Source organism: Myotis davidii, unplaced genomic scaffold, assembly GCF_000327345.1.
Source record: "Myotis davidii unplaced genomic scaffold, ASM32734v1 scaffold332, whole genome shotgun sequence".
NCBI lineage: Eukaryota > Metazoa > Chordata > Mammalia > Chiroptera > Vespertilionidae > Myotis > Myotis davidii.
In genome coordinates, this window is record NW_006285779.1 from 4,759,823 (window position 1) to 4,787,256 (window position 27,434).

General features: G+C 42.6%; 1 protein-coding gene across 2 annotated transcripts in view; it reads left to right on the forward strand.

The window, feature by feature from the left end:
* Positions 1 to 27,434, forward strand: part of DNMBP (dynamin binding protein) — an 86,698-nt gene that overhangs the window by 37,698 nt on the left and 21,566 nt on the right. The window contains exons 1-2 of one of the 2 annotated variants that reach the window (XM_006756564.2): positions 5,502 to 6,829; positions 26,410 to 26,603. In XM_006756564.2, coding sequence (XP_006756627.1) covers positions 5,692 to 6,829; positions 26,410 to 26,603 — 1,332 coding nt within the window. In that variant the 5' untranslated portion in view covers positions 5,502 to 5,691. Of the gene's footprint in view, positions 1 to 5,501; positions 6,830 to 26,409; positions 26,604 to 27,434 lie in introns of those variants that run through there. The other variant, XM_006756563.2, reaches the window with a different exon arrangement.

Consider the following 27,434-nt stretch of genomic DNA (forward strand, 5'->3'; position numbering starts at 1 on the left):
CACAGCGGGGCCAGCACTGGCAGTGGGTGCAGGTGGCAGCTCTGGCACTGGCAGTGGGTGCGAGCGGGGCTGTCACCGGCAGTGGGTGCAAGAGGCGGCTGCTGGCCCCGATCTCCTCTCAGGAACAGGGAGGTGGAGAAGCCCTGAGGGGGGATTGGGGCCGGCAGCTGCCGCTCACATCTGCGGATGGCACCAAGCACCGACAGCAGGTGCGAGCGGGGCTGGCACTGGCAGCAGGTGCAAGCACCAGGTGGGACCGCGTGCACGGGAGCAAAGAATTTTCAGTAACTACCAGAGGCTCTCCCCGATGACTGTGACCGGTGCCCCGCCTTGGTCTGGCGCCCCTGCTCACCTGCTTCATCATCTTACAGCAGCGGATGCCTGCCATATTCCACGCACACCCCCTGGTGGTCAGCGCACATCATAGTGACCGGTTGTTTGGTTGTTCTGGTTGTTCCCCTGTTTGATCTATTTGCATATTAGCCTTTTATTATCTAGGACACACACACACACACACACACACACACACACACACTATATATAATAATGACACACTGTATATAATAATGACCCTGAGGATGATCAACTGGAAGGATTGGAGTTTCCAGTAATTTCTCAATTAATATCAAGAACTGCAGGAGGTATTGGTTGGTTGAAGAGATGGGACAGCTCAGTTTTGATTATATTGGGTTGCTCATAAGACATCCAGGTAGAAGTATTGATTAGACAGTTTGATATATAGGCCCAGAGTTCAGGGGAGAGGTTAGGGCTAGAGCAGGGGTGGGCAAACTTTTTGACTTTGACAGCACATAGACATTATTTAAAACCATGACTTTTAGTAAGATTACTAAAAAAAAAAGTATAGAGGCTGGCTGGTGTGGCTCAGTGGTTGAGCATCAACCCATGAACCAAGAGGTCAGTGGTTTGATTTCTGATCAGGGTACATGCCCTGGGTGCATACCAGTGAGCACACAGAGGTGGAGGCGAGAGAGAAAGTTGGCCTAGGGGTCTGCTTTTATTGGGGTTGAGGGACAGGGAGGGCCCTTAGGGCCTGCAGGCTCACTCTTTATTGGTGAGAATTTAAATTGCAGGAAGAGAAAACAAGTGGACCAAAGTGTCAGTTATCATATCAACGAAGATCTCTAAAACAAAGGGGTCTCAGTGGGAGAGGTGGCCTGAGCCTTGATCTCCTCTGTAGCTGGCCCTGTGTTTATTCCAGATGGCTGTCTTTGGAATGGATGCTTCTTTGAAGTGGATGCCTCAGCAATCAAAGCTTAAGTCGGGCACTTGCATTACAAAAAGAATAGCCCACTGTCAGGGCTTTGCTGGTATAAACAAACCTACTGGGCTGCCAGTCATATATAAAACTGTGGCACATACAATTCCAGCAGTAGCTGTACCATCTAGGTTTGTGTAAGTGCACTCTCTGATGTTCACACCAGGACAGAATCACCCGATGATGTATTTCGCAGAACACATCCAGTACTTAGGTGCCCCTGGCTGTAACGTAGCCCGGGTAAGGTGAGAGATACTCGCAGTTCTCTGGAAAATAGCAAGACCTCTAGGAGTCACAGTCTTAGAGTCTTAGAAAGTGAGGAGGGATCATCAGATTGGAGGAAGGTCATGGGCGTGTGAGGGAGGAGAAACTGCCCTCAGGGTTCTTTCCTCTGGCCTAATGATCAAATAGATATGTGACAGGTTAGCAAGAGAAAATAACCAAATTTAATGCTCACAACTGTACACCTACTTTCACCCCACCCTGGGTGTATGGGAACCCCACATCCATGAGAGAGTCAGAGACCCCATTTGCATGAGAGGTTCAGAGACAGAAAGGGAACATGGGTACATTGTGAGCTAGGGATGGGGTAAGGTACCTTAAGGGCTTCAGAGGGCCATCTAAGAATGACAAGAGGAGAATGATAAGAACAGTTGTTAAGTGAATAGAAGTTTGTCCTTCTCCAGAGTCAAAAGAGGTTACCTCTGATGGGGAAGTTTTTCCTGAGCCCTCGGCTACAGTTGACTTTAGTTCAAAACAATCCACACACCACAGAAGCACATCTTGGCGTGACTAGCTTTAAACCCCCACAGGCAGGTATAGAGACATTAACAAGAATTTAGGGAATTACCTGTCCTTGCTGGTTTACTATCACCTCCCTTTTCTTCCTTAACCTTTCCTCTCCCTCCTCCCTCCTTTCTCTCTCCCTCTAAATCAGCCGTGGGCAAACTACGGCCTGTGGCAGGATCCGGCCCATTTGAAATGAATAAAACTATTGAAAAAAAGACCGTACCCTTTTATGTAATGATGTTTACTTGAATTTATATTAGTTCACACAAACACTTCATCCATGCTTTTGTTCCAGTTTAAGAACCCATTGTGGCCCTCGAGTCAAAAAGTTTGCCCACCCCTGCTCTAAATCCTGCTGCTTCTAGCACTATGTAAAAGGCCGCCACATTGCTTTGCACACAAGATTTGTCACATGAAAATAGCAATCCATCCACAGATTTGGTTAGTTCTGGGTTTTAGTAATGTGGTGGTAAAGCTGGGCAGTTTACATCTTTATGCAACTCTGGCAACAGGATTTAGAAAAGGAAAGGGGGCGGCGGGGTATTCTGTATTGTAACCAGCTATTCGCTCTCCACTTAACCAAAGATCATTTCTTTTAGCTTCATGTAATGTCTTCTGCTTGGTCATTTTATAACTACCGTCCTTCCTTACCTATAATTTATCCTCTCTTTTTATCTCTTCTTATTGTTGACTTACTAGGTGTGTTTCTTATCATGTTAGCTTTATCAGAGATACTAAATTGCTAAAGGGAACTTTGTTTTCCATAACAGGGAACAATTAATCTTTACTTGTACTCTATATCCAGAAATAAGTAAGACCATAGAATTTTAGATCTAAAATGGCAGAGAAACTGTTAGCTTTCTCATTTCACGTGTAAGGAAACTGATAGCCAGAGAAGTGAAACGTAGCCACAAGTTGATTATTAGCAGAAATTGAGCTTATACTGTTACTCTGTATAACTCAGGGCAAAAGCTGTCCTCTCAAATGATGTTGCCATCCTGTTGGTTTGGTGAACCAAATAAAAATCTTTATTGGGGTTAGGCAATAGGTTTTAGATGATGAATCTTTGTTACTGTGTAGGTCTAGGCCAGTGATGGCGAACCTATGACACGCATGTCAGAGGTGACACGCGAGCTCATTTTTTTGGTTGATTTTTCTTTGTTAAATGGCATTTAAATATATAAAGTAAATGTCAAAAATATAAGTCTTTGTTTTACTACGGTTGCAAATATCAAAAAATTTCTGTATGTGACATGGCACCAGAGTTAAGTTAGGGTTTTTCAAAATGCTGACAACGCCGAGCTCAAAAGGTTCGCCATCACTGCTCTAGGCGCTCCTTGTGGTTGGGTGATGAGGAATCAAGAGAGGCAGGGGTGTGGCAAACTTGCCTCAGAAATAATGGCCCATGATAGAGTTTATTTGTTTACTTGTCTTAAGGGAAATTAAGGTTTTACTATAATTTGAGATAGTCTAGGGCAGTGGTCGGCGAACTGCGGCTTGCGGGCCACATGCGGCTCTTTGGCCCCTTGAGTGTGACTCTTCCACAAAATACCACGTGCGGGCACGCACATACAGTGCGATTGAAACTTCGTGGCCCATGTGCAGACATCGGTATTTTGTGGAAGAGCCACACTCAAGGGGCCAAAGAGCCGCATGTGGCTTGTGAGCCGCAGTTTGCTGACCACTGGTCTAGGGCAAGCATGTCAAACTTGCGGCCCACAGGCCAGCCACATGCCTCGTTTATTTGGCCCGTGTTAGCCTTTGAGTTTGACAAGGTTGGTCTAGGCTAGGGCCATGAAGTCAAATAGATCTGGATTCAAATTGTGGCCCTACCTTGTGTTAGATTTTATGATCTTGGACAGGTTATTCAAACTCCCAAAGATTCTTTAGCTGAGGTAAAATAAGGATAATATGAGACCCTTTATGCAGGGTGGAGAAGATCAAAGAAAATTCATTTCAACTTCCAAGCTGTAGCCCTGACCTTAGCACATAATATGCACTCACAGCATGGAAGCTGTTGCTGCTACTGCTGTTGGTTTGAAAGGTGTAAAGGAACAGAACAAATGAACAAAAAGACTTTGAAAGAAAATCAGAAGATTTGACAATCTGCAGGTTCATTCAGTAACTGTTAGTAGAGAATCCAAAAGGCGTGACTAATAGAACAGTAGGCACACATACGGCCTTCAAACTGTTTCCCATTTCCTGGTTCTCCGTATGTAGAAAGTCTATGGAAATCCTGCTTATGACAGAAGGCACTGTTCAAAGGCCACCACTTCATGCACCCTCCAGTTGGCCCATCCGGGACTTTGCTTTGTTGCCTTTGCCGTTGGTGTTTATTACAGCACTTATCACATTGAGTCTTACTTTATGGCAGGGGTTCTCAAACTACGGCCCGCGGGCCACATGCAAATACAAATATTGTATTTGTTCCCGTTTTCTTTTTTTACTTCAAAATAAGATATGTGCAGTGTGCATAGGAATTTGTTCATAGTTTTTTTTTGAACTATAGTCCGGCCCTCCAACGGTCTGAGGGACAGTGAACTGGCCCCTGTTTAAAAAGTTTGAGGACCCCTGCTTTATGGTGTGTTGCTCCTGCATTCTAAGAGGCATGGACTAACTAGGTCATCCTTTTCTCTTCCGCACCGCCTCACACATATGAGGTATCTCTCTAATGTTGATGAAAGTCAAACGGGTATTTTTGTATCCCACTTTCTGACTTCTAGTCTCATTCTCCATCCGGGTCGTAAATATGTTGTATGAATTAGTTGGAAAAGAGAGTTGGGAAATGTGTGCTTTTGATGCTTCTCTGGCATGACAAGTATCAAGGAAAGTGTGAGCATACATAACTGTCTTCTTCTGGCAAAGAGTGTCACACTATAAAATTACCCAAACCACAGATCCGAGTAGAAGGGAGTGCTTGTTCTTCCTTCAGTGGGATGTCCAGTGTGTTGGCAGGCAGGAGCTTAAACAGCTTGTGATTTGAGTGTAAACTAACTGGTGGGTAACTTGAATCCCATAAAACAGAGCTCTCAAAGGAGGAAGGGCTCTGCCTCTAGTTAAAGGGAAGGGAGTCCCAGAGTTTCAGATGTCCCATGATTAGAAAGCTGAACTGGGAGGACAGAGGTTGAGGTCCAATTTGAGCTGCACATGAAAGCATGTATTCATGCCCCTGGTTGATTACTAAAGGATTAAAGAGGCAGATGAGACTGATATATGACCTTACCTGGGGCTCTTAAAGGGGGCTGTTTCTCTTTCCCACTGCTTTTTCTGCAAAACCTTTAGAGCTGGAAAATGCTTCTAATTCATAAAGTAGCCAAGCCAGTTTGACCAGCTTGAGGGAAACACCAAACAAGGCTGCCAACTCCAATCACATGAATGCTAGTTACTAATTATCTCCTGGTCTCCGTGGGGAAAGATATAGCCGCTCGCTGATTGGATCCGAGGTTGAAATAACTCCACATGTCTCCGTGCTCCAGCGGGAGCAGCAAGAAGAGTGACTCTACAGCTTTGGGAGACATTTTGAGAAGCACAGATACAGCCTTAGGCTAAACTACCTGTCCACGTTTCAGCCCAACCCAGGCCCATGGAAGAGAGAAGTGAAACTTGTGTCTTTAAGCGCACTGAACATGTGTGAAACCCATGAGGTTAGGAAAGAAAGAGAAACGGAGAAGAAAGGACACTGGGGCTCCAGCTGGGAGTACGAAGATTGCAGGAATCTACAGAAAAGCGACCTCACAGGGCTGGATGGGCGTTACAGAGAAGATGACTTGGATTCCAGGTACCAGCCCACCAGGCGGAATCGGCCCTACAGAAAAAGGCATTGTGGATACTGGGACTTTGAGCAGAGTGAAGCAAGCTATATGGACTACGAGGAAGCAAAAGGAAGTGGAAAGGACTATATGCACCACACAAGTGGAACTCGAGGTTGTGATGGTTATTGGAAATCAGAAAATGTGGATTATGGAAACCCGAGCCCTGGAACTGGAAGCCCAGACGTAACCTGGAAAGCTGGGGGACATGGAGAGACAAACGGCTACGTACATTGTAAGAATCTGAATTACAGTGCCCAGGACTCTAAAGAAACTGACCAACGGACTGGCTACAGGGGTTTGGATGACTCTTTGGGGAATTTTGGTCAATCTCAAAACTGGTATAAGGACCACAGGAATTTTAATTATAATCTTGAGGATTGTAAAGAAACTGATATTTATTATAGTGACCTCAATGATTTATATCATGTTGCTGGGAATTACACTAATGCTCAGTCTGTGGATTTGAGTGGTGTCAATGAAGGTAAGGAATTGGTCAAATACTATGAAGGGGACAGGAATGTTTATCAAAATGATAAAATCTACCCCAAAGCAAAGACTCATGCCCTGGATCAGAGTAATTCTGAGACAGAAAATAAAGTCGATGAGTCTTTATTTGAAAACTGTGAGTATGAACTTCGGAATTACAGGGGAACAGATGCTCCCCATCAGATGAAGAATTTGGAGTGTAATGGCATTGACAGACCAGGAAACATGGCATTTGGGAGCAGGATCACCCCGGATATGCTGTGGACTCCACAGACTAGGGGAAGCCAAGGAGACCATCACTGTGGCGTTCCTCAGGGCTCCCCACTAGAGAATAACACCCGGCACTTAGAGGAAGAGAGAAATGTAAATGGCCCAGAAACTTGGAAAAGGAATAGTTGCTTCCGTCGCACAGCACCCAGCACCCTGAGACACTCAGAATTTGTGCAAAACAGGAAGAGAACCCAAGGTAAGAACGCAGTCTTCTTCGAAGTATATAAAGCATGAAAATAGATGAAAAGGGGTGGTTATAACGAGGACACTTGTGTGCTTAAGGAACCTGTGCTTCCAGAGTTCTTAAGTGTATCTTGAGTGGGAGCAACCTTAGAGATTTAATTCCTTTGGGAGGCACTTTTTAATTATTTTTTCTCTCTTTATTGATTAAGGTATTGCATATGTGTCCTTATCCCCCCATTGCCTCCCAACCCCCAACCCCCACTCATGCCCTCACCCTCCTGGTGTCTGTGCCCATTGGTTAGGCTTATATGCATGCATACAAGTTTTTTGGTAGATCTCTCTCCCTTCCTCCCACCCTCCCCTTTAGAGCAAGAATTTATGTAGTGCTATAGACATGTAACATGGCTTTAATTAAGTCAGACAGTGCTCTCATAGGAACTTTCCTTTACTCTACTTGGTTCAGTCAGTTCATCTCTAACCCCAAATATCTTTCCATTCTTACTTTACGATTTTTGTCTCATGGGGATGGCAAATGCATTAATAGGCACCGAGCACAAATTTACTTTTCTGACATGTTCTTTCTCTGAATCTCTACGCTTCTTTAGACATTGGTGGGAAAGAAGACTTAACTTTGTTTTATAAATTATTCGTTCCTTGACATTCAGGAATCTTAAGTGAATGATGAGCACTAAAACTCCTGTGGAATTCAGAAGATTGTTTATATTCTTCTTTGCTTTGTACAAGTTAGGTATTCAAATTATTTCATCTCCCTGAGCCTTAAACGAAGGACATTAAGAGTCATGTTACGCAGAGGTTCTTTCTTTCTTGCCAGTTTGTCTTCTTCCAGTTCTCTGAAATGAACTACGTTGATTTTTATTTATGTATTTTTGCTGTTGTTGGTTTTGCAGTTACTGGACTCCCTGATAAACCTTTACTTTGATGATGTATGTTACTCTCATGCTAAGCAGACTTTCTGGCCTATTTGGGGTAGTCCTGGTAATGACCAGGGGATAAGGGTTAGAGTCAGAAACTGTGAACCATCTGAGAAATCTATCTCATACCTTTCTCCTCAGTGGAAAGTTTCCTGCAGAACAGGCTCACTGGTTGACTGGTGGTAGGGGCCATCGAAGACTGAAAAGCTAGGTCCCTGGAACTGCCAGCGGTTTATCCCATGGTCTCCTAACATAGGCTTGACTTAACTTGAATTTCCAGGGCACCATTGTGGACAGAGCAGGCTCTCTGTCTTTATTTATACAGATAAAAGTGAAACCAAACCTGGCTTTCGTTGGGAGGCCAGGTATTTAGCCATTTTTTTCTAGGTGCATTTTTGCTCTGAAATGATAGGGATTGGAAGACTTTCAGATTACTTCCAGCTCAAAAGAAAGTCTGATTCTATGATTCCTGGTGTTGGTTTCTGTGTCTTTCCTGTTCCCCTCCCCCACAGCTGTTCCTTAGGTGAACTTTGTTTCCCATCTTTAGTTCCTTATTGTATTAGGCCTCCTAACTGTAATCAAAGTGTGTTTATTGTTTGACTTAGGAGTCAAGCCCTCCTCTCGAGTGTTGCAAAGTGGCCTATGATCTCCGAAACTAGCTCAGTTCCACCTCGATCATTTCTATTTTTGCAGTTCTCTCTTTATATTTGAGGACTTAACTTTTGATATATGTTCATATTTAGCTCAATTGACACAATTTTAACTATATCGATTTCAGAGAGGAAGGGAGAGGGAGAAATAGAAACATCAATGATGAGAGAGAATCATTGATCAGCTGCCTCCTGCACGCCCCCTACTGGGGATTGAGCCTGTAACCCAGGCATTTGCCCGGAATCGAACCTGGGACCCTTCATTCCGCAGGCCGACACTCTATCCACTGAGTCAAACCAGCTAGGGCCACACTCCTTTTCATACCTTTATCTTCTTTAACCTGCAACAGACTCTTGTTTTTTTACCAGAGTCTGTGTGCTCTCTATCATTCTCTGCTAGTGGTCTTACAGCACATGCGCCATTGCCCTGCCTGACGTTACACAGTCACAACACGTCATTACGGAGAGGAAGCCAGTGTTGGAGTCTCTTGCCTACCTGGTGTTCAAATCCTAGCTCTACCATTTACTAATAGTGTAACTTTAGATGGGAACTACTGAACCTCTCTGAGTTTTGGATTCTTTATTTGTAAAATAAAGAAATAATACTGTCTCATGATGAGATCATCTGAATAAAACTCTTAATCATATGTCTGGAACATAGCAGGTATTCATAAATTATGACTCTTTGTCTTTCATGACCCACCTTTTGTCTTTTCCTTTCCACTTACAAGTTGCCCCTGTCCTTGCATGGTCCCCTCCCAAGTTCCTCATTGAGCCCCCACTGGGCACCTGCCCCCCAACCCTGTTTGCAGGTATAATTTTCCAAGTGGAATGCCCTGTCCATTCCTCCTCTTTCACTCTCCCCCTTATTCCACCTGAGAAACAAAGAGCTGTTTTGTGGCTGACCCCAGCCTGCCTCTGGGCTAGAGACCAGGTCTGTTCTACCAGGATTTGTCTTTTCCTTCACCTGTCTTACCAGTTCAGTTCATTCTTCCCTGGAGGTCTCCATTTTGACACTGTTAGTGCATGTCTGTTAGGATTTTGTCCTTAGTCCTAGGGTGTGACCCCTGGCCCTGGGCAGTGATGCGTACTCACAGGTGCAGCTCTTCTGAGGTCTTGGTGGAAAATTTGAAGTGTTTACTGAACCTCCTAACTTGGGGAACTCGAATTTCAAACTCTGTCTTCCCAATCCCAGAAGTTGTGAACATCTGCCAGGCTTCTCTGGCCTCCAGCTGTGACTGCTTTCTGCTGAGTTCCCTTTCCCTGTAGTCTCATACTTTCCAATCCCATTTCACTTAGATTACACATAACCCTAGTTGTCCCAATACTCTGTTGGGGCATTCTTGCAGTTTCTGCTTCTCTTCCAATCTGATCTGCCTGATAGTTCTTTATTCAAATTCCCAGGAGAGCAAGTGTAATTGACTCAGCTTGAATTTCTTAGGCCTCACCATAATAATTAACCATTCATTGATTAGGTACACATCCCTGGTCCAACAGCAATCGTGAAGTCTGGGATAGGGGTCATCTCGTTTAAATCATAGCTACAGGGACTACTGATGGTGCCAGTTGGTATGTAGTAGGCTCCTGGGTGTGTGTGTGTTTGTGGTGGTGGTGGGGGAGGGGCTGGCATTTGTCTAGCCCAGACCAGCCCTGGCATTTTGAAGTGGGTGAAGGTATCTTTTGGTTTTCACAATGGCAGGGTGCAGGGGACTACTCGTGTTTAGAAGGCAAAGACTTGGGACACTAAATGTCTTAGGTGTTTAGGACCATCCTATACCTGTTTAAATTATTTCATCTTCCTGTGCTGCAGTTTCCTCATCAATAAAACCAGATAATATACCTATATGATAGTATTATGAAGCTTAAGTGAGTTTATAGAAAAACAAGTAATTGGAATAGTAGTGCAATAGAGTCTTGCACATAGTACATGCTAAATAAACATGAACTGCAATCATCATCATCATCATCATCATCACCATCACCATCAGACCTGCACATTGATTCCACATCCCCTCTGAACTCAGTTCAATAGGCATTCATTAACTTGTTATTATACTTAGCACTGTACCAAGCACTGGGGATATCCTAAAAAGGATACCTAACTCCCTCCCCACTCCACACATACACATACACATAGGCATTTACAGATAAAGAGACAAAAGGGAAAAATATGAATAATTAAATAAAGTACACAAGTATATAACATAGACAGTAACTGCTATGGGCAATTAGAAAGGGGTGGGGGAGCTCAGTTTGACCTGAGTTATTGGAAAAGACTTTAGGAAGATGTTTGAACTTGAGCTAAAGCTTAAAGGAGTAATGGGGGTTGAAATAGGCAGAGAGAAACAGGGAGACCATTCCTGGTTAGGGAAACTATTTAAGCAAAGATACAGAGTTGTGATGACAAAGAACACAGTTGGGTAAAGAACTAAAGTATTGAAATCTTAGAAACCAGGAGGGAGCCTGAGGAATAAGTCAGAGCTGGACCTGCACATGGTGAGTCATCCTCTTAAAAGTAGTCACTGAAACTGTGAATAGATGACTTCTCCGAGGAGAGGAAGGACTAGGGAGAGAGCGTGGGTCTAAGAACTGAGCCTAGGAGTTACCTACTGCTGGGGGGCAGGTGGAGGAGGGAGGCCAGTAAGAGAGCACTATTATTTGAAGGTGTCAGGAGAAAAACAGAACTGAAAGTCAGAGAGAATGGCCAACACTTTCAAATGCTGTGGGAAAATCAAAGGTAACACCATTGGATTTGTTGAGGAGGTTATTAGTTGACTAAAAAGACAATATTACTGAAATAGTGATGATACAGAATTAATTGCAAAGGATGGGGGATGAGGTCATAGAGTGAGGGCTTGAAGACCAATCTTTTAAGACCTTTTCACAAAAAGAATCAAAGAGATTTAACTATAGCTGAGGGGGACACAGAGTTGAACAAAGTTTTCATGTGTTTACTCTTTTTTAGTTAAATGTTTTTGTTGTTTTTCAATTACAGTTGACTTTCAATATTGTACTAGTTTCAGCTGTATAGCATAGTGGTTAGACACATTTATATAACTTACAAAGTGATTCCCCCAGTAAGTCTTGTACCCACCCAACACCATGTATAGTTATTACAATATTATCAACTGTATTTCCTAGGCTGTACTTTATAGCCTCATAACTGTTTTGTAACTGCCAGTTTGTACTTCTTAATCCCTTTACCTTTTTCTCCCAGCCCCCCAACCTCCTACCATCTGGCAACCATCAAAATGTTCTCTGTATCTATGAATCTGTTTCTGGTTTGTTTGCTCATTTATATTGTTCTTTAGATTCCATATGTAAGTGAAATCATATGGCATTTGTCTTTCTCTGACTTATTTCACTTAGCATAGTACCCTCTAGGTCCATCCATGTTGTTAAAATGATAAGACTTCATTCTTTTTTATGGCCAAGTAATATTTCATTATATATATATGTCCATTTGTCTTGACTGGAGCACTTGATCCATTTAAGTTTAAAGTAATTATTGATAGGTATGTAGTTATTGCCATTTTATTAATTATTTTCTATTATTTTTGTAGTTCTCTGTTCCTTTCTTATTTTCTTGCTCTCTTGTATGTTGTTGACTCTCTATTGTGCTGTGTTGTGTTTGGATTCCTTTCATTTTATTTCTTGTATATGTCTTATATAATTTTGGTTTGTGTTTACCATGGGCTTCATATATACCAAGCTATGTTTATAACAGTCTGTTTTAAGTCGATGGTCGCTTAACTCGCCCTCTCCATCTTTATGTTTTTGTCATTGTTTCTTTACTTCTTTTGTGTGTTTGTGGGTACCCCTTAATTTGCTGTTGTAATTACACATGATGATCCTACTTGTGCCTTTTACCCTTTGTACTAAGTTTAATGTTGGTTGATCCACTGCTTTTATTATGTATTTGCCTTTGTCAATAAGAATTTTTTTCTTTGGATATTTTCTTATATATTTTTATCTCTCCTTTCTTCTCTTTTTCCTCCTCCTCCTCTTCTTCCTCTTCCTCTTCCTTTTTCACCTTGCTCTTCTGTTTGAGGTGCCTGTATGATGCGAATGTTGTTATGCTTGACATTGTCCCTGAGGTCCCTTAAACTATCCTCAGTTTTTAAAATTCTTTTTTCCTTTTGCTGTTCCAATTGGGTGTTTTTCTCTACCTTGTCTTCCAAATCACTGATGCGAGCCTCTGCTTCCTGTAGTCTGCTATTGATTTCATCTCATGTATTGTTCATTTCCATTATTGTATTCTTTATTTGACTTTTTTAAATGTTTTCTATCTCCTTTTTAAAAAATATATTTTTATTGTTTTCAGGGAGGAAGGGAGAGGGAGAGAGAGATAGAAACATCAATGAGAGAGAATCATTGATTGGCTGCCTCCTACATGCCCCACACTGGAGATTGAGCCCGCAACCCGGCATATGCCCTGACCGGGAATCTAACTGTGCTCTCCTGGCTCATAGGTTGACATCGGCTGGGCTCTATCTTCTTTTTAATGTTTCCTCTCTTTGTTGAAGTTGTCATGTAGATAGTCTATTTTCCCCCTAACTTAATTGAGCATCCTTATAACCAACTTTTTGAAGTCTGCATCTGATAGACTGCTTTCCTCCATTTTACATACTTCTTTTTAAAAAAAATATATTTTACTGATTTTTTACAGAGAGGAAGGGAGAGGGATAGGGAGTTAGAAACATGGATGAGAGAGAAACATCGATCAGCTGCCTCCTGCACATCTCCCACCAGGGATGTGCCCGCAACCAAGGTACATGCCCTTGACCGGAATTGAACCTGGGACCTTTCAGTCCGCAGGCCGACACTCTATCCACTAAGCCAAACCGGTTTTGGCTTACATACTTCTTTTGGAGTTTTGTTCTGTTCTTTCACTTGGGATGTTTCTTTGTTTCCTCGTTTTGGCTGCCTTTCTATTTGTTTTTATGTATTACGTAGATCAGCTATGTCCGTCTTGTCGGAGTAGCCTCATATTGTAGGTGTCCGGTGGAGCCTAGTGGCCCAATCTTCCTGTTCACCTGAGCTGGGTGTTCCAGAGGTGTCCTTGTGTGGGCTGTGTGTGTCCTGCTGTCATTGAGCCTTTATATTCTGTTGGCACCTCAGTGGTGGGCTTGACCCTCAAGCTGACGGGCTGTGAGGACTGGCTGTGACTTTAGCAGGCAAACTGTTCTGTAAGGGATCACCCCACAGAACACTATTTGTTTTAGCAGGCCTCAGGTGCTTGCTGAGTTCACCCTTTGGGTGTGTCATTTGTGGCACTAATCAGGTGGTGTTCCTGGTGTGGTCTGAAGCTGGCCACTGGGTGTGTTCATTCTGGGACCTCTTGGGGCAGGTTCTGGTGCAGGCCAAGGTCAGCCACTGCCTGTGTCTGGCCGGGGCATTAACTATGGTAGGCCCTACAAAGTGATCTTCGGTTGGTAGCTGCCTGTGCTGGGCTTGGAGGCATCTAGGAGTGGTTATGTTGTGAACCGAGGCGGCTTCCACTAGGCTGGACTGGGGGCCACTTAGCAGGAGATACAGCCAGTTGCTGCTTGTTTTGGCTTTGTGAACCTTGGAGAGATTCCAGGAAAGCTCAAAGCACTGGCCCAGGCTGACTTCTTGTGTAGGTTGGCCTCTGAAAGAGGCTCCACATGGAGTGGGTGGGGCAGGGAATCACCAGGGTGGGGTGAGAGTGTTATCAGGCTAACAGAGACTCAGGCTGGGTGCCTGCCTGTGCCTGCAATCTGTGCTGTCCCTCCACTGGAGCTGAGGGCCAGTGTTTGTGAGTGAGTCTGTGCTCAGGACCTTTAGGAGGATGGGTCTACAGCAGCCCTTCATCTCACCAGGACTAAGTCCCTGCTGATTTTCACAGCCACTGATGCTCTGGGCTGAGGAGCCCAGTATGGGGCTGGGACCCGTTTCTTCAGTGGGGACCTGCACAGCCAAGATATCCCTCCCAATTCTCAACAGCCACTTGTGAGTGTAGGGCCAGTTCATTTGTGTCTCTACCCCTCCTACCAGTCTCAATGTGGCTTCTTCATATCCTTAGTTATAGGAGTTCTGTTCGGCTAGTCTTTCTGTGGTTCTTAAGGGTGATTGTTCCATAACCTGGTTGTCATTTTGATGTAGCATTGGGGGAGGTGAGCGCAATGTTTATCTACTTCGCCTTCTTGGCCGGAAGCCTATGTGCTTGCTTTTTAAAATCAGGGTGTCAGGCCTCATTTGAAGATAGATGGGTGGGTAGGAGGCAAAAGAGAGAGAAAGAGTAAATATGTGGAAGCAAAAGGAAATATATTGTAGGGCCGTATATCTTCAAGAGTTGGGAAATAATTGAAGCTTTAGAGAAAATAAGGCACTCCTCTTCTGAGGTTACAATGATCCAATCTGGCAGACTCCATCCAACTCAAAGACTTTGCCTATTGGGGTCACGAGTTGCAGTCTCAAGAAGCTAGGTTGCCTGTTTTCTCTACAAGCCATTACCTAAATTACTTTTATGTTATGTTTCATCAATAATAAAGGAATATTGGCCTGGGAGGAATCCAGGTCTCACTAAAAGGAAGAGATATTCAAGACAGGCAAGAAATGGAGGTAGGAGAGGAAGAGGCGAGCTTGTAGGGCATCTTCTTTCCTGTGGACCTGAGGGTGTTAGCAGGTGTAGAGGGAGGAGGGGCGAGTCAAAGCGGCAAATTTGCAGCGCCCAGGCGGGCTTAGTCTTCAGTGGGCGTCAGGGTGGCAGCCCAGGATCTTGACACCCCCCCTGAAGCCACGACGTGTATCAGTTTGACATTTCCTGAGGAACCAGAAGTGCCCGCACTGTGCATGAACATCAGGCTGTCGAGTCACAAGGGCGTGACAGTGCCGATACAGGCATTTCCAATGGCAAGGTGCTCATTTGTGTCCATGGCTGCACAGCCGACCATGTTCCACGGTATCAAGAAACCCCTTTCTTCTAATCATAAACCGGGAGGGGGCAGACAGATGAAATCTATTGCATTTCATTAAATCTAAAGCACTACCTCCTGTAAGACATGGAATGATTTTATGTATCATTAAAAAGAAAGAGGACTTCTCATTAAACTAGAATACTTCTATTAAATTGCTATTTGGAAAACACATAGAATGTGAAAAAAAATGTGCATCTTAGCATCTATTGAAATATGGAGATGCTTCCACTTACTGCTGACCTCACAGAAATACTTAGAAGAAAAAACAGTGTACTGTAGAATTCCTCTAGTTCCCTCTCCAGTGATTTGAAGATAGGGAATTCCGTTTCCTCTGCTCTCCAGCCCTCTCCCTTCCCCCATTCCCTGCTCCCCTGAGGGGAAAACTGAAACCTGATTTACCCCAGAGCTGTAGGTTCTAAACCCTATTGGGTTGTGGCAGCCACGTAGCTAAGGCAAACAAAAGTTAGGGTATTTAATGACTTAAAAAAAAATCTTTGGGTAGTGTTTTTCATCACAACCATGCTGGGGGCATTCTAAGTTTTAATAATAGCTGTCACTTAAGTGCTAGTTGCTGCGCTAAGTACTGTAGATTAGATGCACATCCGGTATGCAGAAAAGTCCATAGCCTAAGTTCCAGATCCTTACATGGTGCTTGGCATATAGTAGGTGCTCAATGAATATTTGTTGTCAAATGCAATATTTTGTTTTGGAGCAGAGACCATGTACATCAAAAGATAAATAGTAATATCATTTTGCATTGTTCCTTGAGAACTGAAGTTTAGAGAACAGAGTCATCTAGTGGGCTTACAGGATGGTAAGTGAGCAGAAAGGCGCAGAGACAAGCTGGGCTCGTCACGTCCAAGAAATAATAAGGAAACAGTATTTAAAGTACACTGTGTGCTAGGTTCCATAATAGCAGCAAGTGCCCAGTCCTCTGGGCTCACTGAAAGGAAGTGACTAACTGCCTAGATGAGTCCAAAGAGGCCTCACATGCTAGTGGAACTAGAGGCTAGTGTGGTGATACCAAATTGAGAGTATGTCACGTACCCGAGTGGGAAGTCTTGTAAGATTTCAGAGCCTGGAAGTGAACAAAGAGGTCCAGCCCCTTTATTATACAAACACGTGGAAACAAGGGCCCACAAAGGTTGTGTGCCACAGAGACAGGAGGGGAAGCTGGGCTGGATCCCAGTTCTAGATCCCTGCTGCCCTCTCACGATCTAGAAGCAGCTCCACATATCCTATATCCTGAGAAATGGAAGCCAGGGAGATGTAGGGGAGAAGAGTGACTGTTAGGATGCTAGAGCTCATTTAAACCTGTACAGCATGTATGACAGTTCCCGGGGAAAACCCAACTTACATTCTCTTATATGGAGATTTTATTTTTTTCCTTGTTTCAGCTAGAAAATAAGATAGTACTGACCTATATCCTAGGTCTAATAAGATTTTACCATAAAAATATTGGATTACACTTGGAAATAATCCTTATATTGAGAGACTGGGTTTACCCTTCACTCCATTTTATATTATTTTCTTTTATTTTTAATTTGTTGGGGCTACATTGGTTAATAAAAAGGCAAGTCTCCTTCCATCACCATTTATCCCCCCTCTACTTTTTTTTTTTTTTTTTTATCTCTCCCTACCCTCTTTCTCTCTGGTAATCACCATACTGTTGTTGTGTATTATTCTTCTGTTTTATGAATTTATGACTTGCTTGTTCACACAGATTCATTAAGCCAAATGGAAATAACTTTAAAGCCATCTAGTTTAATGCCACTTGATTTGCTGTTCTTGAACACAGAACAGATAGCATGCCTTGCCTGAGACTGAAGAAAGCTTGGAATTTCCACATTGTAGATCTCTGCCTCATCTGTTGGTAGCTCTCTCTTCAGTATTTATACATTTTTGTAATTAAAACTTGGAACAGGATTATAATTCAGATCAAACTGCTTATTTTGGTGCACAGTTAGAAAAGATACATAAAGTATTATGAGGGCAAATGGAAGTAATAAAAGTAAACCACCTACTAGAAGCTGAAGAAAGCCTGGTTTTATAGAGTAGGCTAGAAAAGTAGCTAGAGGGCCATAGAGACAAGCACATTTTGAAACATCGCTGTAGTATTATTATTAAATATGAAAATATGATGCTGGGAATGGTCATGCAAACATGCAGAAGACATGTAACCTAGAATAGGACGTGGCATTTGATGGAAAGCACTGGCTGGTTTTTAATATGCAGCTATGAGCTGTGTGGTCTCGGGCAAGTCATTTCATTGTTTTGTGCCCGTTACCTCATTTGTAAAATGAGAATAATAATAATAATAATAGCTTTCCTCAAGAGACTTGTTCAATATAGTTTCAGGGGTGTGTGTGTGTGTGTGTGTGTGTAGAAAATAAAGCGTTTTATTGGTTGATTATAATTTTGGTTTTTAAGCAGTGATAATTTATATTTAATTAATTATTTTATAAAAAGTGTCTTTGCCCTCTCGATAATTTCACTTCTGCTGTCTAAAGATGAAATAAACCTAGCCGGTGTGGCTCAGTGGTTGATTGTGGACCTGATGAACCAGGCGTTCACTGTTCAAGCTCAGATTCTCTCTCATCATTGATGTTTCTCTCTCTCTCCCTCTCCCTTTCTCTTTCAGATAAAGAAAACATAAAAAAAAATACCTATACTGTAGTTCACTTAAAAAAAAAAGATGAAATAATAATAGCTTCACAGCTTTAAGCACACCAGTAGCACACCTCTCTGGGATTTATGTGTATTTGGTGAGGGTCCAAAATGGTGTTTCAGTTGATCCTAGTTTTAAACTCGCTATTCTGGCAGCATCAGAAATTGCAGACTCTTGACTGGTGTTTGCTCTCTGGCCAGCCTGGAAGAGGAAGAGGGAAACTAGCGGCTGTGAGGTAGGTTTCCCGAGGTGGAGGCCCTCCCAGCAGGGATTACACTCCAGGCTACCTGCCAAAAGAGGCCGGGCCGATAGTGAACGGAAACCACAGGGAAAGTTCGTCAGTTGCTGCTGAGATTCAGGCCCTGAGTTTGGTGATCCTGGGAGAGTGTTTGTGAGCCAGGCGGGAGCACCAGGGACCACCGTGCAGAAAGCTTTACCTTGAGCAAACTTTCCCCAATGGAAGCTTGTGGGGGCTAAAAGGGGAAGAGGGGCGGGGCGGGGTGGGCTGGCTGGAGGGATGAGGTAACATGGAAAACCAGGGTTTATGATTCCTGCAGGTGGGTTCGGAGCAGAGGGGCAAATTTACAGATTGCTTCCTCTCACGGTTTGCTGGACAGATTGTTAAGCAGGCAGTTGTGTTGGGCTTTTCTCATAAGACTAGCAAATTGTCATTTCAACAGCATTTTATTACTCATTCTCTTCAGCATTCTAAAGGGATTAGCTCAGGAAAGAAACCTCAGATTATTAAAAAGTGAAGACAGAATTTGAAATGGATTAACAGGGTAATTGTGAGCTGTTAGTAGTAGAGCATTGTCATTTACAGCAAATGTTCTGTTTTTACTTTATTATTCTTTGTTATGTCAATATTACATATTCACTGTAGAAAAACTAGAAAGTGCAGTAAGTGAAAAGAAAGAAAAAATATCAGAATTTCTATCACCTTTAAGACTTTTTCATTTTCAAATATTTGCATTTTCCCCTTTTTAACAAAATTGCATTTCTTTCATAAACTACGTTGTAATCTGCTTTTTAAAAAAATCTTCCTTGTTGAAAGTATTACATATGTCCCTTTCCCTCCCTCCATTGTCCTCTCCCACTCCCTTCCCCCCAAGCCTTCCCTATTGTCTGTGGGTAACTGCTTTTTAATTACTAACACACAGTGTTCCATAATAAAAAATAAAAACCTGTATCTCAGTGGTCATTATCATATTCCATTACACAGATATGCCATAATTTATTTAACCAGGACCTTTTGGGGAGAAATTTTGGCTGTTTCTGTTTAGGTTGTTTCTACATTTTTTAATACAACGCAGAACATATGTACATCTTTGTACACGTATCCAATTATTTACATAGAATCAATTCCTAAAAGTAGACTCCTCAGTTAGAAAGCTTACCTTTTCTCTTCTAAGAAGTCGAGACAGTGCTAAAGGTTTTTACTTCCTGCCCTTTGGGTGCCAGATTCCTCACGGTTCCCAAGGAGGAGGAGCTGAGCTTTCCTGAAGGGGCTCTCCTGTCCCTGAGTAACATGCTCAGTGGGGAAGTAAGAGAGACCTATCAAAGGACATGATACAAAAAAGGCCTTTCCCTTCATTTCACATCATTTCTGCCATAAATTATCTGGGATACTATTAAATATTTACAGTGATGGCACTTACACAGATTCAATTATGCTAAGGGCTTATTTACATTACACTGAGTGGGGTTTTATAGCTACAGTCATATGGACACACGCATGTATGATTAAATAAATAACGTTCTCGGTCTTAATGGTGGGAGAACTGTAGCTCTATGGAGGTCAAGCTGTGCTTTGGAATCGTCCTGTTTTATCATCAGCTACCAGGTGGCCACCCACACCCACAAACAAGTAGAAGTCCAGGTCACAACTCCCATGATTTGCCTGGAGGCAGAACAGCTATTGGTCGGGAGCCCAGCATGGGCTCGAATCCCAGTCTTCCACTTACTGGTCCAGTTACTGAATTTCTCTTCATCAGTAAAATGGGTTCATTAGTAGGGTTGTGAGAATTAAATAAACTAATATTTGTGAAGTGCTTAGAACAGTGCTTGGTACATGGTAGGCGCCATATAAATATTTTTTTTTTAACTAAAATTAAAGCTGGAAGGATGGAGGGCAGCAACAACACAGGGCTCACCCCCAGGAAAGCCTCACAGGTTGATGGTGCAATGTTAGAAGCAGTGGGAAGGAAAGGCTCTTCACCAAGAGCTATCCTCTTCTGGATTGCTTAGAATTTCACCAAAAGAAATGGATCTTAATTAGGGGCAGTTTGTTTTAAATCACTGGCAATGCAGTAATAAATTCTTGTGAGATCAAAAAGTACTGATTCAGCTCAAGTCCCCATTGGTCCTTCAACCCCAAATCCCAGTTCCCTCCCTGAGGCAAACTGATGAGTTTGGAGGGTTCTCCTTCCAGACCTTTCTCTGTACACTTACATATCATATCATATGTATGGGGTGGGCAGACGTAGGTTTACAGTTGTGAATATGTGAAACAGAGTTTATTCTTGTATTATTACTTTCATTAATTATTGTATTATCTATTTGTATTACAACTGTAAATCTACCTTTGCCTACCCCTATATATATATATAGAAATATGTAGGGGTTTTTGCAGGTTTTCTTTTTTTTCTTTCTTTCTTTTCCATTCTCTTTCTCTTTCTGTATCTGTCTCCAAAAATGGCATATTGTTCTGCAACATTTTCCCTCGGTTTCTTTTAAAATCTAAGTGTGAGCTGTGAGTCCCTGTGCATTACTCTGCTCTTCCTGCTGCCCTGGGACCAGCCAGAGGAGAGATCTGCATTCTGATGGCTTTAGGATAAGGTTCCTAAAGTAGGGGGTCCGCTTCCCTTGGCTGAGTGAGGCTAAGCCTGGCCTGGGAGAGGGGCTGCAGGGAGGTCCTAGTGCAGACCGAGTAGACAACTGCTGCCCGCTTTCCAGCTGTGCCTCCTATGCATCCTAACAGATAGATGGGCCTTCGGAAGTCTTCCCTAAAGAGAGCACCCCACACAGCCACGCTTGGCCGGGGAAGGAACAGTAAGAGAGAATATTCTTAGGTTACCAGCTCCTGAAGGGGAGTAGTGACTGTCAGCACGCGGGAAGGAGAGCCAGAAGGGAAAAGGTGCTGAGCCCGAGCCAAGGCAAGGCCCCTCTTCTGCTTCTCAGTCCAGTTAGCAGAGGATTCCAGCTCCATCCTTTAGAACTGGCCCTGCTGATAGCCTGGGGGGCTCGGGGCAATTCATATGTAAATATGGGAAAGCCTCAGGGGATTTAGGGGCTCTAGGAGCATTCCACAGCTCTGGGAAGATTCTTCTTTGCCTGCCTGCTGACACGTTGATGCACCCGTGCCCCCACCGCGTCACGGAGTCAGACTTTGGGCGCTGCAGGTACCTCCCGGGGCAGCTGGAGTCCACACAAAAGAAGGTAGAATAGTCAGCCTCCTCGCTCAAGTGCAGGTTGCGAGCAGGCTGGGAATTCCAAGATTTTCTTTATCAAAGACAGAGCCAACTTTCAGAGCAGGGAAAGAAGTGAGTAGGTTTTCTCTTTCACTCTAGTGTGGTTGGGAGAGCCGTGGGAGGCTGTGGGGTAACCAATCCCTTCCTAACACTGAGGAATGAGCCTGGTGACAAAGGACTAACCTGAGAAGGTGGGGTATCTTGAGAAGGAGGGGAGTTGGGACTGGGAGGGAGTGCACAGGGGGCTGGAAAGGGGAACAAAAGACAGAAACCATCACGAATTGTTCTATCACCACAGTGAATTTGTGCGGTCCACCCCAGCCCTCAACGGCAAGGCCACCCCAGGAAGAAAGGGGCACTGGACTGCACGTTTTATTGATTGGCTGATGCTGGGCCACAGCTTCCTCCTGTGCTTCCTCTACCCCAGGTTTCATTGTTCGTAAAGAAAAGTGAAGTTTAGGTTCTGAACAGAGCATTTCCACTTGGTGCGTTTTACCTTCACCTGGTGCAGTCGGTGTTCTCTGCCCATCGTGGGAAAAGGGCTAATTTGGTGTTGAGTTATTACCTTGTTCCGTTCCCTCAACAATTCTACAAAGCGGGTACTATTATCCTCACCTTTCAGAGGAGGGGACTGTGGTCCCGAGGTAAAAACGGGCTTTCCCAGGGCCTCCCCCGCTGAAGAGTGAGGAAGTGCAAGATTCAAAGCCTCCTGTCTCCACCGCAGATGGCTGAGGGTGGGCTGCTCTCTCACACTTGGTTGTCCTGGATACTAAAATTGTACTTTAAGCTTTTTTCTTAGGATATAGTTGGAATAATGGGAAAACAGTCTTTTAAATTTGGAGTCTTTTCAAGCCAGATATTTCTAGTTTGACTTAATCTTTAAAAATTAATTAGCCTGTGTGGAGCCTGCAGGTCATCTGCATCTTCAGGAACATCTAGGATTTTGTTAAAATTGCAGATACCCGGGTCCCACCCAGATTTGCTAAATCAGAATCTCATGAGTGGTGCCCGGGAAACTGCAATTTAACAAAAACATCCCACAGGGGGTTTTAATCACGCTAAAGTGTGTCCGGTTTTGTTTTTTAAAAGCTGTACAAGAGTTTATAAATTCACCTGCAAATAAAGACATGCGGGTAGTTTAAAAGAAGTGTTAACATTTCTTTTTCTTTCTTTTGATACAAATAAAAATCTGGTTGAGTCTCCATGTAAGTTGTTGGCTTCTGACTGATGAGTACTTGCTGGTGTTTCATGCTTTCAACTACTCTAATTTGTAGAACTTTGATTTCTGGGAGATAATAGTTCCCAGGGATTTTTTAAGATTTGAAGCAAGTAAGTTCCTGGCCTTTTCTAGTTGAGGTACCAGGCTAGGGAGGCAAAATGGTGCAGAATTCAGTGCATAGCATTTGGATTTAAATATGTTTAGATTCAAATTCCAGTCTGCTTACTCACTACATAACCTGGGACAAGTAGGTCAGCTTCTCAAAGCCAAGGTTTTCTTATCCATTAAATGGGAGTACTAATACTACTTCAGAGTATTGGTGTGAATATTAAATGAGTTCAGGAACATAATATGCAAAGCACATGGCACATGGTAGGAATTCAATAAATGTTCTTCCTTTCCAATCCTGTATAAATACGAGTTTCTTTTACAAATACTGAATCATTATGTTGTACACCTGAAATGAACACAATGTTTTATGTCATTATACCTCAGAAAAAGTGTATAAACAAAAATTATTTTCTCTTCTCAACTTGCCACTTATGAAACTGCTACAGGCCTGGTGCACAAAATTCATGCACAGGTAGGGTCCCTAGGCCTGGCCAGTGATCAGGGCCAATTGGGGACTTCCGGCTGTCAGCCAGGGCCTTCCTTTGTTTCATGCCACCCCCTGGTGATCAGTGCACGTCATAGCGAGTGATCAAACTCCCGGTCTCTCGGTCAGACTCCCGAGGGGACACTTTACATATTAGCCTTTTATATATATAGATATTTGGGAATGAGATTCTATTGCTTTAAAATTGCCAAAAAAAAAAAATTAAAACAAGCCTATTGAAAATAAATTTTTAGAAATATATATATTTTTTATTGATTTCAGAGAGGAAGGGAGAGAGAAAGATAGAAACAACAATGATGAGAATCATTGATCACCTGCCTCCTGCATCATCATCCCCCCCCCCGGAGATTGAGCCCATAACCCTGGCATGTGCCCTGGCTGGAATCTTAACTGTGACTTTCTCATTCATAGATCAATGCTCAACCACTGAGCAACACCACTGGGCTGAAAATAAATTTTATATACACTACAATTAATTTAGAACTATAGTTCAGCACTCTGGTGAAATAAGACATGTTTTAAATTTTGTCATTCTACCAAATATAAGTTCAAGAAAAGTATTTTATCTTTCTAATCTTTATTTTGAATAATATCAGATTTACAGAAAATTGCAAAGAACAGTACAAAGAACCTGTATATTCTTTATTCAAATATATATATTCTTTATCCAAATCCACCAGTGTTTAACATTTTGCCGTGTTTATTCTTTATTCACATCCGCCAGTGTTTAACATTTTGCTATGTTTTTGTTTTCATTTTTTCTCCATGTGTGGACACACACACACACACACACACACACACAGGTTTTTTTCACTGAACTATTTGAGAGTAGGTTGCATACCAGTATACCATGTCCCATACTAATAGCTTCAGTGTTTATTTTGTGTGAACATGGGTATTCTCATACGTGACCACATAGATTTGCCATTTCAGGACATCTTGAATTGATCGAATAAACTGTAATCTATAGTTTATATTACAGTTTCAACAATGTCCTTTGTTGCAATTTCCCCCCCACCCAGGGCGGGATCCAGTTTGGAATCACACATTACATCTGTTTGTCATCTCTTCAGTTGTCTTGATTGTGAACGATCCCTGAGGCCTTCTTTGTCTTTCCTCATGTGACATTTAGAAGAGTACAAATCCTCAATTTGGGTTTGTCTGATGTTTCCTCAAGGTTCTTTTCAGATTATGCATTTTTAACTGGGATGCTTCATCAGGGACATAGTGTTGTTTCCAGATATGACATATGCAAATATATGATGTCTATTTGTCCCTTATTAGTGATTTTGATTTTATTATTCATTTCTCCACCATATAGTCACTACTTTTCATTTGTGTAATCACTAAGTAATTTTTAATAACTTATTCGAGACTGTGCCAATACCCTGAGCACCCTCAAACCCTGCCATTGTTTTCCTACCATAGAGCTCTCTCATTGGGCTTCTCTCTCATTTATGTCCTGCGTACTGTCAATATGAACTCATAGATTCTTATTTTATTCAAAGGATTTTAATCCAGTGCTGTGTTTGTTTATTTATTTATTTTTAAAATATATTTTACTGATTTTTTTACAGAGAGGAAGGGAGAGAGATAGAGAGTTAGAAACATCAATGAGAGAGAAACATCGATCAGCTGCCTCCTGCACATCTCCCACTGGGGATGTGCCCGCAACCAACGTACATGCCCTTGGCCGGAATCGAACCTGGGACCTTTCAGTCCGCAGGCCGATGCTCTATCCACTGAGCCAAACCGGTTTCGGCAGTGTGTTTGTTTATTTTGATACTCAAATTGTACCAGTTTGGCCAGTGGGAACCCCTTTGGACATGCACCCCTTATTTTCCTGAGCACTTCCTTACTTTCTACCATAAGATGTTTCAGGCTCATTTATACCTTCCCTGCCCAACCCTGGGCTTAGTCATTTCTCCATAGAACTCTGGTTCCTTTGAATGGAGAATGGTTTTTAGAAATCAAAATCTGGGCTGCACTTTTTCAACATAGGAATTCCTAAGTTCTTAGAGAAGAGGCAGTGGGGAAGAATTTTGGAGACTAAAATCTGTTGTGAAAGCCTAGTTTTCATAAGTAGTTTAAACACTTGTATTTTGTAACTTAAGGCTGGGGAAAATTTTTTGTAATTATACTGAGACTTACTAATATATATACTTACCACATCTGTAGTTGTTTTAAGTTGATCAAAGGAATTTGAAATACACAGCAGAGATTGCTTCCCTGTGGAAATTTTTAAATTGTTTATTTTAGTATTTGATGTTCATTTTAATGAACAAATGACCTCTCATATACATAATTCTCATCATGCATATCTAAGTAACAGGTAAATGAAAAAGCTACAAGATCATATTGGTTTTCATTTTTAGATCATGCAGTGTGGGTCTATAAAGATTCATTTAATTAAAAATACCATTAAAGAACTTCATGTTTACAGTACATTTGTATCTTCTAGGACACTTGAAGTAACAAAACCTGCTTGTGAGAATATTTTGATAAGGAGAATCTAAATAATTTTTGCATATTTCATCATATATTAATGTTAATCCATCATCACATGACTGGAATATAGTGGGTCCTGCAGTCGCCCTGATCTCAGCTGAATCATTTCTGTCTAATTCTTGTCTTGCCCTTATTTGGCATTATTATGTTCCATAACATTGTTTTTAATGTGCATATCAATGTTTTTAACCTCCAGCTGGGTACTTCTGCTGCTGGGATCATGGGATGGATTTTATACCGAATTAAATGAAAGCAGTTCTTCATGTGAACAGCAGCTCTTTCAACCTCTTTGCCAAGGAAGTTGTGGACAGTGATTTGTCCTCATAAAATGCGCCAGCTACTCTTTCTTTTTAGGGCAGATTCTAAAAATGGTATCACACAGATGGGAGAAGTTCTCTCTGCAGGAATGGCCTCCTAAGCTCTTCATCTGTTCGTGATCAGAACTGACGTGTGGGACCAGATGTCCTGATTGTTGACAACTGTGAGGCCTTTGGTTCTCAAGGACTGTGTTCATTTCTAATGAAGTTGTTGAAGAGTCCTGCTTTATAGCACACAGAGAGATGCTGACCAGTTCTCTTTTCCCTTCTAGAAATGACGCTCCTCTCCTCCCAGTCTTCATCTCCGGTGGCCGCTTCTGGGTCTGTGTCCACTGAAAACCCAGAGCAGAGGATGCTGGAGAAGAGAGCCAAGGTGGTAGAAGAACTTCATCAGACGGAACGAGACTACGTTCGGGATCTGGAAATGTGTATTGAGCGGATCATGGTACCCCTGCAGCAGGCACAGGTGGGAACTGTGGGAGCAAGGTAGCTTTACCTTGAATAGGGTTCTCCACGCCTAAAGTATCAGAATACGGGAGCTTTCACCACAGAGACTTATTGGGTTGGAAGTAGAGGCTGTGGCTGCTACTCTTAATTCAAGGGTACCAACATACATGTGTCAACTTAAGCCATCAGCATCCTGTCACTTATCAAGTCCACCGTTAACTAATCGGACTTACTGCAATAACACCCAGGACATTTCTGTTTATTTGGCTCCTGGAAACAGTACCAGGGAGTCTGGATTGTCACTTTCCTGGAAAGGTTGTATAATAACATAATAAAGTCTGGAGATGATTGGGTTTCTGGCTCTAGCACCTGATTTGATTGTACAAGGTTTATTCAGGAAATTCTTTAACTGTCATGTGCACATCATGTTAGGTACTTTTCTAGATGCTGGAGACAGAAAAAGAGGTTCCCAGATTCTGGCGATTTATAGTCCTTGTTGCTTGTTACTTGACCACCTGGACTGGGCTTGGGTTTGTCTTCCTGGAGCAGTCACCTCCAAGAACTTCTATAGGAAGTAGGCAGTGCCATCAGGCTTTGGGTACCGGGTGGGAATGTGAATCCCATATAATTATAGACAAATTGTTTCCACAGTCATTTTACTAAAGTAGTGAGGGAGGAGGATGGGGAGAATAGTTGAATCAAGGACTAAGGGTAACACTAAAGCTAATGTTGGATGTTTCTGTCCTGGGAACTTTGTGAGAGTGAGTGAAAATGAACTTCAACCTTTTTTATTGATTTGAGAGAGAGAGAGAGGAAGGGGAAGAGAGAGATAGAAACATCAATGAGAGAG